The following is a 15,470-nucleotide window of genomic DNA, read 5'->3' on the forward strand; positions in this document are numbered from 1 at the left end:
CTTGGTGTTCAGTCTCAGGAGGAAGTGCCCAAATAAGGGAATAGACCTTGGTGGCTAGCTTTAGGAATGTAACCTAACGGTTTTTAGCAAGGCAGAGGGAACTGGGGAGAAAATCAAGGCCTGCCAGAGACACAGGCTCCAGTAGGCTACTGTCGCTTCAGGAGAATTACAAGTTCAAGGCTAAACTGCAACCTACCCTACTGCCTCCAAAACCAGAAACATCGGATGGTGGTGTTGCACACCTTTAATCCCATACTTGGGAGGCAGAGGCAGACAGATCTCTTGAGTTAGAGGCCAGCCTGGTTAGAGCTTGTTCCCTGACAGCCAGGGCTACACAGAGAAACTTTGTCTCAAAAAATAAAAACAAAGGCAAAAACAAATACATAGAAACAGGACTGGGGATGTAGCTGAGCTGATCGAGCACTTGGTTGGCACACAGGAAGGTTAGACCCTCAGCCACACCTACACAATGTGTGGGTGCACATCTGTAATCCTGGCACCCATGAGGTGGAGTGAGAGGGATTAGAAGTTAAAGGCCATTGACAGCCGTCTGGGTTCCCAGAGACCCTGCCTCAGAGCACTAGCCCCCTCCCACAAAAATTAAAGAAATGAAAGACAGAGATGGAGGGAGGAAGAGAAAAACTGACGGCTGAGATGATTCTGAGCCACACTGAACAGCTCTGAGGTCGGAACGCTGGGGCATCACTGTCCTCTTTAAATTTTGTTTACATTTATTTTATGTGTATGAATGAATGTTTAGCATGAGTATATGTGTATGCAGTACAAGGTGATCAGAAGAGGTTGTCCAATCCTTTGGAGCTGGAGTTCTGGATGCTTGTGAACTGAGGAACCAGCCTGCTCCATCGTACAGACAAGCTAGGTTCCTTCCTGTTTATGATTAACCCTCTCTTTTTCAAGGACTGTGCTCAGCCCCACCTGTAACCTTAACTACAAATGCTTCTACAGGTCTGTTCCAGGAATGGCAATCATGTCTTTGTTACGAAGAGTTGTTTATAGCCATTTTGCACAGGCTACAGCTACCTTTGTTTCAAAAGGTTATATGATCACCTATTAACACCTTTTTATGTACACCTTGCAACCAATGATTGTGTGTGTGTGTGTGTGTGTGTGTGTGTGTGTGTTCTGTGTGTTTTCCAGGCAGGGTTGTTCTGTGTAGCCCTAGCTGTCCTGGAACTCACTCTGTGGACAAGGCTGGCCTCGAACTCAGAGATCCACCTGCCTCTGTCTCCGGAGTGCTGTGATTTATTGGTTTGTGCCATCACTGGTGGCCAGTGTCTTTGTTTTAAGAGGCCATTAGGACTGACTTGTTTGTCCTGTTTCTAACCCTGCCTAATGTATTAGAGTCAGCCCAGCTCTGAACATGGAGAAAACACGAAATGGAGGAACAGGTCAGACAGGAGAAGAACAAAAGTAAGGAGTCAGATTTGAATGAAAAACAGGTGGAGAGTAAAGAAAGCCTGCGTTTCCAGGTGGGCCCTTCAAGGTGTGCCAGCCCCAAGTCAAGCTGCCACATGACTCAGGCTGTACCAATCATAAACTCTCCAAAGAAGCTGCAGGCCCCTGACTCATTGCTGTGTAGCTCAGCCCTCTGCTCTTCCCTTCTTGACCCCTCCCTGTCCCAAGGCTCAGCTCAGTCACACTCAGGAGTCTTAGTTAAGTTCTCTGTCCCCCATCTCCTCCTGTCAGCAGCATCGTCTTCTCCCCCCCAACTCCAGCAGCTGGCCCAAGCTCCCACTGGCAGAGATGGGCCACAGAGCCCTTCTCTAGATCATGGCTTCCCAATCGTGATTTATATATAGCTTATAATTTTGCAGCTGTTATGCATCAGAACAGATACTTTGTGTAACTGAGTGGGACTCCTACCATGTTTCCAAGGCTAGCTGATTGGAAGGGAGCCAAGTGAATGACATTTAGCCAGGATAATGCAAAGTCCAAAGTGACTGAAGAGTCATTATGCAAGTAGCAGATGTGGGAGGGATCCCTGGCTGGACAGGGGCTCATGGGAAAAAGCACACATGGCATTTTCAAGAGAATAATGCTGCGACCTCAAATGACCTCAGCATGAAGGCTACATTACGAGACATAGAGTTTCCGGAAAACTGGAGAGGAAAGTGCCTTGAACTGGGCCCTGTCAATCAACACAGAATCCCACACATCAAGAGGGACAATGACAGATTAGTGCCTTCAAGTGAAGATGGCCTAGGTTAATGGAAAACCACCACACCTGCAGGCATTCATTGCAGCTCCCAGAGAAGCCAAGAGCCCTGCATGCAGGTGACTGTGGGGAAGGGGAGGGGAAATGAAGGGGAGAAGCCACCAAGAAGGCCCTAGACTAGGAGGAGGAGCCTATTGGGGCTCAGGCAGAGCTGGTCTCCAGGCCGGAGGTGGATCTAGAAAAGAAGCCGCTGGCTTTCTAGCCCGGGAGAAGTCTCCTGGCAGCTGAGAGTCAAAGGGGAATTTAGGGATGGGTGGGTGGAGAGACGACCAGCAGCTAAGAGCACTTGTGGCTTTTGGAAAGGACCAGGGTTCAGTTACCAGCACCCACACAAAGTAGCTCACAACCACCTGCAACCCCAGCTCCAAGGGATTCAAGTCCTCTTCTGGTCTCCAAGAGCACCCACCACACACATGTGCACACTACACCTACCCACCCATGTGTGTGTGTGTGCGCGCGCGCGCGCGCGCGCACACACACACACACACACACTCAAATAAAGTAAAATAAAGTCTTAAAGAAGAATTCCAACACGATTAACATTTGTGGCCAGGCATACTTTAATCTGAAGCAGGCAGGAGGATGGCCACAAATTGGAGGTCAGTCTGGGCTACATGACAAGACCCTGACTCAAGGGAAGAAATGTGAAGTTACCTTCATAGAGACAATATTCCTTTCTTAGAGAAGTTGCAAATAAAATGCCAAAATAGCCATAAAACATGCTCAAGGCCTAAGCATATACGCCTTGCCCCTTTCCACTGTACACACATCATTTTCTAGGCCTCTCACAAGAAACCCTTGGGTAACCTTTATGATCTATGTAAACCTTATCAGATCGAAATCCTACCAATAGCACTTGTGGTGGTTTGGAAGAAAATGGCCTTCAAAGGGAGAGGCATTATTATTAGGTGTGGCCTTGTTGAGGTAGGTAGGGCATAATGGAGGAAGTGTGTCACTGTGGAGGGAGGCTTTGAGGTCTCATATATGCTCAAGCCACACCCAGTGTCTCAGTTTACTTCCTATTGCCTGTGCAAGATGTAGAATTCTCAGCTACCTCTCCAGCACCGTGTCTGCCTGCACAATGCATGGCCCATCATGATAATAATGGACTGAACCTCTAAACTGTAAACCACCCAGTTTAAATGTTTTCCTTTATAAGAGTTGCAATGGGAGGCTGGAGAGATGGCTCAGAGGTTAAAAGCATTGGCTGCTCTTCCAAAGGTCCTGAGTTCAATTCCCAGCAACCATATAGTGGCTCACAACCATCTGTAATGAAATCTGGTGCCCTCTTCTGGCATGCAAGCATACATGCAGGCAAAACACTGTATACATAAAAAATTTAAAAAATCTTTAAAAAAGAAAAGAGTTGCAATGGTCATGGTGTCTCTTCGTGGCAATGGAAACCCTACCACAGCATCTCTAGAGTCATCCCTATTATAAACTCACTGAAAAGGGGAAAGAGTGAGGGCAATGTTGCCTAGCTATCCTTACAGATATAACTTGAGAGCCACCAAAATCATATATATGGTTATTGCTTAAATGTAACTATCCCTTGAGAAGTCCACATGCACACATAGCTGTGCCTTATCCTTTCTCTGAATCTATTAACTCTGTACTTAAATTGAAGTTAAAGTCTCCCTTAATAAATAGCAGTTCTGGGGCTGGAGAGATGGCTCAGAGGTTAAAAGCATTGCCTGCTCTTCCAAAGGTCCTGAGTTCAATTCCCAGCAACCACATGGTGGCTCACAACCATCTGTAATGAGGTCTGGTGCCCTCTTCTGGCCTGCAGACATACACACAGACAGAATATTGTACACATAATAAATATTTTAAAAAAATAGCAGTTCTTGGTGGGGGTGGGGAGGTGAGGGCTGGAGAGATGGCTCAGCGGTTAAGAGCACTGACTGCTCTTCTAAAGGTCCTGAGTTCAATTCCCAGCAACCACACGGTGGCTCACAACCATCTGTAATGAGATCTGGTTCCCTCTTCTGTCACGCAGGCAGGACACTGTATACATAATAAATCAATAAATCTTTAATAATAAATCTCGATGGGTGTGGTAGCTGACACCTTTAATCCCAGTGCTTGGGAGGCAGAGGCAGTCTGTGAGTTCAAGGCCATCCTGGTTTGCAGAGTGAGTTCCAGGACAGGGCTAAATAGAGAAAATTCCTATCTTGAAAAACCACCACCACTACCACCACCAAACAAGAAACCACAGTTCTGCTTCATCTTGCCCACCCTAGAATTCCTCTCTGTTACCCAATCAAGAACCATGGCTTCACTTGAGTGGATGTCCCTGAAGAGACTCCTATGCAACTTTGGGCAGCAACATTAAACTCCATGGGCCCACTGCTGCTGACAGAGGGACTGGGGTCACCTCAGGGCCTGTGGCTGGGGCTGCAGGGCTTGTCATGAGCCTTCCCCCAGGGTCTACCAGGCCCTCTTCACCCCCAGGCAGCAGCTGTGAATCAGGACTGACTCTTCAGGATGCCCTGGCTCTTCCCAGTCTTCCAGAGACTAGCCCTCACCCTGGCTCTGGGCTTCACTGCTGTCTTGCTCATTTGCCTTGCCTCAAGTCGCCTGGCCTAAGGACTAGAAGCTTCTGTTTTGTAAGCCTGGGTCTTTAGAAGAGCGCTGACGTGTGTGTGTGTGTGTGTGTGTGTGTGTGTGTTTAGCTTTGTGATGCGATAAGCCGCAGAGCAGGGGACAGGGAGAAGGACATGGTGGGACACACTTCCCGAGAAGATAAGTGTTATGAAATGCCTCCCTTGGCCTTCCTAGGCGGTACTAGGGGTGATGGGTGTGAGGGAAGCATTTCCTGGCCCCAGGAGCAGTCAGGTAGCTGGAGAATGGATTCACTTACAGGGTTTTGGATCTGAGTACTTCAGACCATTGGGCAGGGCCTGAGTCACCATCATTCCTGTGACCTCCTTAGGAGTCCCCAGAGACTGCACCCGCCCAAAATCAGGGCTTGCACACCTGCTGGGCATGAAGCCCCAGGCTGCCAGGCCTTTTTTACAATACCGGTGTTCCCAGCAGTAGGCTTAGCAAGAAGGGCAATTTGGAAATCTGTATTTGGAGGAGGGTTTCTACCATTCACCACCCCTGAGAGACAGTGCTCTCCTCAGGAAACCTGTGAGTGCCTACTTTACATAGATATGGGCTGCTGGTCCTGGTTCTGTAAGAAGGCAGGTTGAGCAAGTCAGTAAGCAGTACCTCTCCATGGCCTCTGCATCCGCTCCTGCCTCAAGTCTCCTGCCCTGTTTGAGTTCCTGTCCTGACTGTCTTCAATGAAGGGACTGCAATGTGGAAGTGTAAGCCACTTAAAAACCCTTTCCTAGCTGGGCATGGTGGTGCACACCTTTAATCCCAGCCTCCGGGAAGCAGAAGCAGGACAGCCAAAGATATACAGAGAAACCCTATCTTGAAAACAAAACAAAACAAAAGAAGCAAGCAAAAAAGCCCCAAACTCCCTTTCCTACCCAGCTGGCGTTTGGTTGCAGTGTTTCCTGCTGCACACTAACTCTAAGTAGGATAGGTAGGGAGGGTGATAGAGGCCGGCGGTCTAGTGACCAGGCCAAGGTAGGGGTAGCAGTCAGGTGGCTAGGGGACATGTGAGCAGGGCGTTGGTGCCTGAACATAGAAGAGGCCAGGGATTTTGACTTCTGAGCACTCTGTCTTTGGGAGTCATGTGGTGGGGAGAATCTTTTTAATCAGCACAGATAGGTCTCTGAGGAGCCAACTCAGTGACTTGGGCCCTTTGGGAGCAAGGATGAGGGTGGGCCCGGCTCAAAGCCGCCATTGTCGCCCCCTTACACGCCTGACTGTCTAGAGCCTAAAATAGAGCGGGACTAGAGTGGTCCCGTGAGAAGATTCTGGCAAAGGGCTGTGGGGGAAAGGGAATGAGTCACTGCTGGGAACCCTTGAATTTGACACTCCCAAAGCTGCCGCCCTGCCCAACCCCACAGTCTGAAATTCACAAGGGGAGACCTCCCCACACCCATCCCTGCTCATTTTCGGCCTCAGCTCTTTGATGAAGGAACTGAGTGACTTGCCCATTTCCTCCCCCTGGGAGCCTGTTTCCCAGAGGTACAAGAAATAAGGACCTCAGACACCGCTGTGAGGGCTCTGGTGAGGAGAGCCAGCACTACTCTCCACATTTGCATTTCTTTAGCCGTCAGTTTCCACAGCTGTAAAGGTTTGTTCTTTGCACGTTTCAGGTCAAGCAATCCACGTACGATCCTGAGAGCTCCTGGGACCTCCCACCTGTACCTCCAATCCCAGGCCCTCCTGTTCCTTGCATCCTGGAGGTGGAGATGGATGTCCCTAGATCCAGAGCCAGCCAGCCACTTCTGGACGGAAGTCTGGCTCTTCGTGGATACTACCCTGTGCTAGCGCTACGCGTCCCCCGCCCTCCGCCGTGTTTGATTCAACTAAGCACTGGTAAATTGGACCCTGTTCAGCCAGTTGAAGGAGTCAGTGTGGCCTTTGCAGCTGGTGTCCCGGTGCGTATCTGGCGCGCCCTCTAGAGGTCACTCTGCTCAAATTCTTGGCCCAAGGTTACTGGTGTCTCCTGCCGCCCCACTTGCAGCAGCTTCCTGTAACCTAAAAGGTCTCTATCACAGCCGCCTTACACGGAGGCTTACTGGAAACCTCCCCGACTGCGGCTGCGCACTCCGTCCCATTACCATGGAGACTGCTTGTACACAGCTTCCTTTACCCTTCCACCTTGTACCGACCCTCCAATGGGACTGGCGCCCGCTTAGGAGGGCCTGGCCCTGTGGCGGATGCCCATGAACATCAAGGCCCCAACAAAGCTGGCCGTGGGCAGAGTGAGGTTCTTCGGTCAACACCGCGGAGAGGTGAGCCCCCGGGGCTCTGACCAGGCTTGGTAGGGTCTCTCCAGAGCTCAAGTATAGCCTCTAGGATTATCTTTTCTTTTTGGTTTTTTTTTTTAATATTTATTTATTATGTATACAATATTCGGTCTGTGTGTATGCCTGCAGGCCAGAAGAGGGCACCAGACCCCATCACAGATGGTTGTGAGCCACCATGTGGTTGCTGGGAACCTTTGGAAGAGCAGGCAATGCTCTTAACCTCTGAGCCATCTCTCCAGCCCCCTCTTTTTGGTTTTTGAGACAGGGTTTCGTTACGTGGCTCTGGCTTTCTGGAATTCATTATATAGACCTGCCTCTACCTCCAGCGTGTTCGCCCGGCCTTTTTCTGTCTAAGGGTTTCACTATGTAGCTGTTTAGCCAGAAACTCTCCATGGATCTGTTTTGGCTTTTGAGGCAGCATCAGGCTGCTCAAAATGCAAGCTGACTTCAGCCAGTTCTCCTGCCCTCCCTGGTGCTGGGATTGAAGGTCTGCACCACTATGGCCAGTTTGTCAATCTTCTGGTTTTTTTTTCAGAGTTTCTGCCCTGGAACTTGCTTTGTAAACCAGGCTTGCCTCTGCCTCTCAAGTGCTGGGATTAAAGGCTCAGGCCACCAGGCTAGGCTGAAATTCACTCCGATTTAGAACTTGCTTTAGGATTTGGATTCCAGCCTAGGTTCACAGGGTCCTGGCTAGGAGTGGGACCTGGAGTTTATGCCCTCACCCTGGGTTCCTGGGCAGGTTAGAGCTGAGGGGACAAATAACATTTGACAGCCATGGAACCACTTATGCCCCGTTTCTGACTTCCAGGTCAACTGCTCTGCCTTCTCCCGATGGCCAGACCCTGCTCACAGCCGCAGATGACGGCTGTGTGTATGTATGGGAGACCAGGAGCAGGCGGCTGCTGTGGAGAATGGCAGGCCACAGAGGTGGGACTTAGCCACCTGGACCCTATCTTGGTGACCTAGGACTTTGGGGGAGAGGGTTGGAGCAACAGGACTGGGTGACACCAAACCTAACACTCAGGGGGCCCAGCCACTCACTCTGAGACCTGAGCTCAAATCTTGTTTTGCTTTTTTGGAATGATTTGTTTTGGCTGTCCTGGTACTCTGTACTGGCCTACCTCCTGAGTACTGGGATTAAAGGTGTGTGCACCCACAGCCCAGTCAGATCTTATTTCCTAATCCCTAGATATGCAGGCCAGTGGTACATATTCTCCAGAACCTTCTTTGGCAGAACTACACCCCATTCTACTCCATCCCAGATGTTGAGACTTCTCTAGAAGCCCCCTCCCCCAATGGGACACATTAGTGTTTACTGACTTATCCTTCAGGCCTATGTCCTCCAGGTTGCCTGTCAGCCTGTACATGTGAATTTTTTGGACTGTTTTCTTGGTCACAGGATAGATAAGCCTGAGGGAATTCTGCCGCTTCTCCCCTGATGGCCGCCTGGTTGCCAGCTCCTCCTGTGACCACACTGTTCGCCTGTGGGATGTGACAAGATTCAAGTGGCTGCATGTGCTGAGAGGTAAAAGGGCCAACTTGCTTAGGCTCCTCTGTGGGCTGTGTCCTGTCCTCTTCCCCACCTTTGGGCTGGCGTCTGCAGGTCACCAGCGGAGTGTGGAGACAGTCAGCTTCAGCCCTGACTCAAGGCAGCTGGGACAGGCGGGTCATTCTCTGGGAGGTACAGGTATGAGAAGATGGGGCCTGGGTCAGAGGTATGTGCTTTCTGCACCCATGACCCCCAGTGCTTCTCCTCCCTGCAGTTCCTAGCCCATACTGCCCCTCCCTCTTGTGGCAAGGCCCAGCAAGCTCACTTAGGCCAGTAGCCCCAAAGGCTAGGCCTAGTAAAGGGCCACAGGCTCTGGACTGCCCCCTTCATCTCTGTAGCTCAGACTCTCTCTACAGTCTGGCCACAGCGTACGCCTCTTGGCTGGGCATCGTGATTCTGTGCAGAGCAGTGACTTCTCCCCCACTACAAGCGCTTTGGTGAGCCTCATCCCGGCCCCCACCTTGTCAGTGGCCACAGGAGTGAAGAGCTGGCTCATACTCATGGTCACTGCCCAGAGGCCACTGGCTCCTGGGACTCAACTGTGCACATCTGGGACCTGCGGGCGGCAACCCCAGCTGTCTCCTACCAGGTGTTAGAGGGCCACACTGGCAACATCAGCTGCTTACGCTACTCAGCATCTGGCCTCTTGGTAAGTCAGGCTACCTGGGCTCCAGGCCGGTCCCTATTTGCTCCCAGACCCTCAAGGGTGCAGGCCACTGTGAGGTTCACTGAGCTCAGGGGTGTCTATTTAGGCATCTGGATCCTGGGACAAGACCATCCGCATCTGGAAGCCCACAACCAGCAGCCTTCTTTTCCAGCTCAAGGGACACGCCACCTGGGTGAAGAGCCTAGCCTTTTCTCCCGACGAGCGGAGGCTAGCCAGTGCGCACAGTAAGTCCACCCAAGGTACCCCTCCTCCAAACCTTAGCCTTCCCATGCTAGACGATGCCCATAGGCCTAGCTGCACAGCAAGGGCACTGGGCTGCCCCACAATGGTGGCATCAACAACGCTAACCTATGAACCTTTCACATCTGTGCTAGAGGCTATGCGGGTGGCACTTTAAAGCTTGCCCACAGAAGAGCCCACGCCATGCCTGGAATTTGGGAGCACACCGACAACTCCAAAGTCTGCCTGTTTTTACATCCAGGTCGAAGTCTGGGGCTGCAACACAGGAGAATGCTTGGAGACCCTAAAGGTAAGGTACAGTGCTGATCAGGATCGGCGCAAAGACTGGCAGGACCCGCCAACCCTGACTCTGATGCTGTGCTACCCACAGGGCCTGCTCGATGTGGTCCACGCTTGTGTTTTCACCCCTGACGGCAAACTCTTAGTGTCAGGGGCTGCTGATATGGCAACATGACAAGCCCACTGCTTAAGTCTCAAGAAGCTCTTCTGCCTAACTTACCACAGAAAGCAGCCACCAGGATCTTGGCTACATGCAGGGATTACCCCATCCTGTCTGTCATCCGCTGTAGCTAAGTGGTCACCAGGCCCCCACCCCCACTGGCTCCAGGTACGAAACAAAAAGCAGAAAGTTAGCCAGTCTTGCACTTTATTGCCCTTCCATTAGGCCTTGACCGCATACTTGCGTAGCGGGTACAGCCTCTCCTTCCGCTGCTGCTTCTTTGTCTTCAGCTTCTCCTCGTGCTTGGTGAGCCGCCGGCGCATGGCTCTAGTTTTCTTGGGTCGCAGGTCCAGAGGCTTGTACTTCTTGCCCTGGGACAGAGAGTGAGTCTGAGTACCAGGGGCTACAGTAAAGCAGGAGACTAAGACAGGACAGTAAGTTGGACGGCACGCAGAGCTTTTCAGCTGGGATCTGCCAATAGGCTGGACGGTTTCTATGTGTACACCAAGACCAGAGGGCTAAATTACACTTTCCTATGTATCAATTGCCAGTAACTAAGTGAAAATCACAGCGCACAATCTAAAGGGCACAAGACACACACTGGGATTGTGATGGCTACTATTAATTGGGTGGGCCTCCAGACACAACCTTTAAGGGAGCTGTCACCTTCATCTCCTAGGCTTTTCCAAGAGTTCTAAAGTATTAGTCCCCCCCACCCCCAGGACACAGGTCCTACAGGTCAGACTTCTACTTAGAGAAGAGCAGAAGCCCCACCAAGAACTTCAGGACAAAATGGCTTCCAAAGCAAGCTCCCAGCAGTCAACTGAAAAGCAGAGAGCAAGGCACGCACAAGTCTTTAAGAATATGTCGTCAAAGCAAGACGGTGGTGGCGCATGCCTTTAATCCCAGCACTCAGGAGGCAGAGGCAGGCGGATCTCTGTGAGTTCGAGGCCAGCCTGGTCTACAAGAACTAGTTCCAGGACAGGAACCAAAAAACTACAGAGAAACCCTGTCTCGAAAAACAAAAAACAAACAAAGAAACAAAAAAAGTGTAGTCAGGCTGAGCAGTGGTTGCCCACACTGCTAATGACAGCACTCAGGAAGCAGAGGCGCCAGATCTCTTGAGTTCATGGCCTGGTCTACAGAACAAGTTCCAGGACAGCCAGAGGCTACAGAGAGACCCTGTCCTCAAAAAACAAAAAAGAGGAGGGCTGGAGAGATGGCTCAGTGCTTAAGATTTTAATTCCCCCTCAACCACGCTCACAAGCATCTGCAGTGAGATTTGGTGCCCTCTTCTGGCCTGCAGGGATACATACAGGCAGAATACTGTATACATAATAAAATCTAAAGAAATCCCTTTGGCCGGGTGCTGTGCACGCCTTTAATCCCTTCACTTAGGAGATCTCTGTGTGTTAGAGGCCAGACCAAGTTACAGCTACACAGAGGAAACCCTGTCTCGAAAAACCACAAAGTTCCTGCAGGTGGATGGAGGACCCCAGAAAGCTGTATAGCATGGGGCGAGGGCACAGACGCCTCGGGTAGGCCTTATCCATGTTCTGTTCACCCACTCGCTTAGTGAGTTACATCCCCACAGCACCCACTAAACACGCCTATCTATTGTTCTTTATGAACAAGTGACTAGATGGCTAACAGTGCCCACACAGCATGGTGCCTGCAACCCTGCAGGGAGGCAGAGGTTACCCTGGTCTACAAAGTGAGACCTGTTCAAAAAGAAAAAGCACAACCCCCAACTTTACTTTTTTGTGGTCTGGGGGTAGCTCAGTGCTGGTTTACTTACTTGCCTGACATTTGAAACGTCAGGGTTTTAGCCACCAAGCACCACCTGAATAAAAAGCCATCTTCAGTTACATATACGCTAAATGATGAAATGCCACATGTATCCGGAGTCACGAAGAACCACAAAAAGTTTCACCTAAGTTCAGTTCCCTGATTGACAAGTGCCTGATTCTCAGAAACTGAGGAAGAGTCCAGACCTGCCCAAACCAAAATTTCCTGACATCACGACAGCTTTCTGATTGATATGCCAAGTCCCAATACTAATTTGCTCTACCAGATGGCTTTAATTAAGAGGAGAATTATCTTAAAATGATGAGGATCCCTCCAGAACAGTTTCTTCTGGAGACAACAGCCCCGGCCACAGGAGTGAATCTGCAGCCTTGCTTTGCCTCTACACTGACAGAATTAAGGTCGAAGAGGGGCATGGGTCCCTCAGTTTACCAGCAAGTGCTTGGCAGATGAGACAGAAACAGTGACAGAGACAACACCTGAACAGCCAGAGGCCAGGGTTCCAGCTCCGACCCGCAGCAAAATAACCCAATGACTACAACACAGCATAGCTGAAAAGGCCCACACCGGACGCCCACTTTTGACACTAACAGAACTCATGTCAGCGCGGGAAGCTGATAACTGGTTAAACTCAGGCACAAAAATTGAGAGATCACCCTTCCTCCCACGTACCCCCAAACCTCTCCACAACAGCTCCGGCCAGTGCTCACCTTGTAGAATTTCCTGAGGTTTTCCTTTTGAGTCTGGTTAATGACAGTGAGAACACGGGCGATGGATTTACGGACAACTCGTCTGTGAAAACAGATGTCTATGAATTCCAAGTGCCAGCTTATGTTGGTACGCCCCAAGTCCCCATCTATATCACCTAGTGGGCAAAGTCCTGGAGGCGAGGACAAGTTTGTCAACAGGCTCTCCAGGGACACGTGTATGGAAAACTAATGCAGCTAAGACAACGAGAAACGTCTTTTAACCCAGGCCAAGAGCTTATACCAGAGGCTATGCTATGAAATGGTAGCTATTCCAGCTTAAGGAAGCACACCGTGAAATCAACAGGTGTGGAGAGAACACAGAAGCAGGCAGAGAGCAATTTGTCTGAGGGCATAGGCTGGAGGTCTCAGCACGTAAATTTCCTTGTTTTCTCTACTCACCCTCAAGACTGTCTGAGGTGGAGTACTGACGGCATCCATTAAAGCCAACCCATGTCCTCTTCGCAAGCCCCCTTGGTCCTTACCATGTTCCTCCAGTCCTCCTACAACCCATGCCTGGGTCCAGGCGGGTGGCACTGCCATGTGCCTTCCGGAATTCCCAGTTCTTTAAACTACGTAAATTGGCCAAGGTCGATTGGTGGGAAAATGCGCAAGGGGCCAAGGCAGAGAATGGTGTGCACCCAGCTAGGACCTCAAGGGTCACTTACATCTTGGAGAGCTTGGACGCGGCGCCGCCTGTCACCTTGGCGACGCGAAGCTGGGATAGCTCCACTTTCAAATCATCCAGTTGTTTTAGCAGCTCCTCCTTCTTCTTGCCGCGCAGGTCCCGAGCCTTAATCTTGGCCTGTACGAGAGGCGACTCTGTGGGTCACCGAGTGGAAGGCTCCCGCTTTCACCGCGGCCGACCGAGGCACCGTGAGCGGGTAGGGTACGCGGTCCGTACTGGCCCGAAGCAGGGCCGGCCGTACAGAGCCAAACCGCAGGCCTCGGACGCTCCTTGCGTCCCCCGCTTACCCTCCGCACCCCGCGCCGCTGTCCCCACGCGTTCCCCCACCCGGATGGCACCAGATTCCCGTGGCCTCACCATGGCTGCGTTGCTCACCGCTGAGGCCGCCTGGTCCGAGAGAAAGAGGAAGAAGTGGGGCTGACTTCCGTAACTACTGCCGAGTGGCGCCGAGCAAGGCCAATAGCGTCGCGGTGTGGGAGGCCCGCCCCGCCCCGCCTGTGCGCAGTCGTGCCGGAGGTGCCCGCCCCTTCCTGAGTATCTTGCCCCGCCTACGTCGGCTGGTCTTTAAGCTCTGCCACTGGGCAAACTGAGCCTTGGGTTGGGCGGCTCAGGGTGGAGATAGCGTAGTGAAAGTTGCAGCCGGTCACTCAGTCGTTTATTTGAGAAACCTGCCGTTCCCTGCCCTGGTCCCCTCTGAGCCACCCGTGGGTGGATCTGTGGGTACGGAGGGCATGAGGTGTGGGCTTAATTCTTTGAAAGTTGGAGACAGGGATCTCACTGAATGTCCGTGGCTGGCCAGGAACCTTCCCAGTGCTAAGACTGCAGGTGGTCGCCACTATGCCCCGTGTGTGTGTGTGTGTGTGTGTGTGTGTGTGTGTGTGTGTGTGTGTGTGTGTGTGTGTGTAAGAGACGGCACGGGGGGGGGTTGTCAGAACAACCTGCGAAATTTGGTTCTCTCCTTCAACCACGTGAATCTCGGTTCCGAATTATTCATATTTATATTGAAAGTGTACCACCACCTGGAAGGAGATTTCGATACTTACAATACAGTCAAATTCCAGCAAGAACTGGTGAAGACAGTGTGGAATAGTACAGAACGCATTCCAAGACTACTTAGGATTTCCAGTTCTTGCTCTAGGTCTGGGCCCTGTGATTCCAGCACTCAGGCAGTGCAAAGGAGGATAGGGAGTTAGCGTGTTGGAGGTCAGCCTGGGATGTAGAATTGAGAGACCCTGTCAAACAAGGGCTGGGAGTTTGCTTCTGTGGTAGTTTGCCTGGCAGGCACAAGGCTCTGGATTCAATCCCCAACACTGAAATATGAATAAATAAAAACAACTCCAAAATAAAAGATACACGTTGATATCTTGGTAATTCCATTCCCACCTTTGGTCGGATCTCTTCCCTGTGAGACAGTCTTTGAGGATTAGCAGAGCTAACCTGACAACCTGTAAAGCCAAGGCCAGACCTGATATGTAGAAAGTATCATTGATATTAACATGGTTAATGTGGCCACATCAGATGGGGGATGTCTGCGCTGGGGGAGTGGTGGCACACACCTTTGATCCTAGCACTTGGAAGGCAGATGCAGGTGAATCTCTGTGAGTTCCAAGACTAGCCTGGTATACAGAGTTGAGTTCCAGGACATCCAGGGCTACATCCCAGTGCTGGGATTAAAGGAATATGCCACCACCACCTGGCTTGACCCAGATGTTTTTTAAATACGACTGCTAGAGGTCCATTTTTAAACTTCAGTTAGAACTTGCCACTATTCTCTCTTATAACTTCCAAGACTGTCCCATTGAGTAAGGACAGAATCACTCCCTTTAAGAGATTTACAGGTACTGAGTAATTTTCTCCTTAACACTTTGCCATTCCTGATGTAATATAACACAGTTTTAAAAATTATTTTATGATGCCGGGCGGTGATGGTGCACACCTTTAATCCCAGCACTCAGGAGGCAGAGGCAGGCGGATCTCTGTGAGTTCGAGACCAGCCTGGTCTACAAGAGCTAGTTCCAGGACAGGCTCCAAAACCACAGAGAAACCCTGTCTCGAAAAACCAAAAAAAAAAAAAATTATTTTATGAGTACCATGTATGTACAGTGCCAGCAGAGGTGACCGGATATTCCTGGATGTGAGAGCAGCAAGTCTTTTCTGTTTTGAGACGTTGTTTCACTAAATGCACGGATTTTTTTTTTGGAGTTTTTTTTTTTTTTTTTTAT

General features: G+C 50.7%; 2 protein-coding genes across 2 annotated transcripts; one reads left to right on the plus strand and one right to left on the minus strand.

Annotated features, from left to right (window-relative positions):
* The first annotated feature begins 7,023 nt into the window (after nt 1–7,023).
* Nucleotides 7,024–10,023, plus strand: Wdr38 (WD repeat domain 38). The gene is made up of 5 exons (XM_050124883.1): nt 7,024–7,098; nt 8,518–8,828; nt 9,131–9,311; nt 9,415–9,553; nt 9,740–10,023. The coding sequence occupies exons 1-5, from the start codon at nt 7,024–7,026 to the stop codon at nt 10,021–10,023; spliced, it is 990 nt and encodes a 329-aa protein (XP_049980840.1).
* A 170-nt stretch (nt 10,024–10,193) lies between these two features.
* Rpl35 (ribosomal protein L35) lies at nt 10,194–13,746 on the minus strand. The gene is made up of 4 exons (XM_050124852.1): nt 13,606–13,746; nt 13,229–13,365; nt 12,525–12,606; nt 10,194–10,379 (listed from the first exon to the last, which is right to left on the minus strand). The coding sequence occupies exons 1-4, from the start codon at nt 13,606–13,608 to the stop codon at nt 10,230–10,232; spliced, it is 372 nt and encodes a 123-aa protein (XP_049980809.1). The 5' UTR covers nt 13,609–13,746; the 3' UTR covers nt 10,194–10,229.
* Nucleotides 13,747–15,470: the final 1,724 nt, after the last annotated feature.

This window comes from Alexandromys fortis, unplaced genomic scaffold (genome assembly GCF_014885135.2).
Source record: "Alexandromys fortis isolate MF-2015 unplaced genomic scaffold, M_Fortis_MF-2015_v1.1 scaffold_228, whole genome shotgun sequence".
Lineage (NCBI taxonomy): Eukaryota > Metazoa > Chordata > Mammalia > Rodentia > Cricetidae > Alexandromys > Alexandromys fortis.

Bases quoted from the DNA above. Each gene is read 5' to 3' on its own strand.
- Wdr38 (XM_050124883.1), top strand. From the start codon at position 7,024: ATGCCCATGAACATCAAGGCCCCAACAAAGCTGGCCGTGGGCAGAGTG. The intron at 7,099-8,517 runs GTGAGCCCCCGG...GTCACAGGATAG, and splicing joins TCGGTCAACACCGCGGAGAG to ATAAGCCTGAGGGAATTCTG. The intron at 8,829-9,130 runs GTATGTGCTTTC...CCACCTTGTCAG, and splicing joins AGATGGGGCCTGGGTCAGAG to TGGCCACAGGAGTGAAGAGC.
- Rpl35 (XM_050124852.1), bottom strand. The intron at 12,607-13,228 runs GTAAGTGACCCT...CTGTTTTCACAG, and splicing joins GCGTCCAAGCTCTCCAAGAT to ACGAGTTGTCCGTAAATCCA. The intron at 10,380-12,524 runs GTGAGCACTGGC...TCTCTGTCCCAG, and splicing joins ACCTCAGGAAATTCTACAAG to GGCAAGAAGTACAAGCCTCT.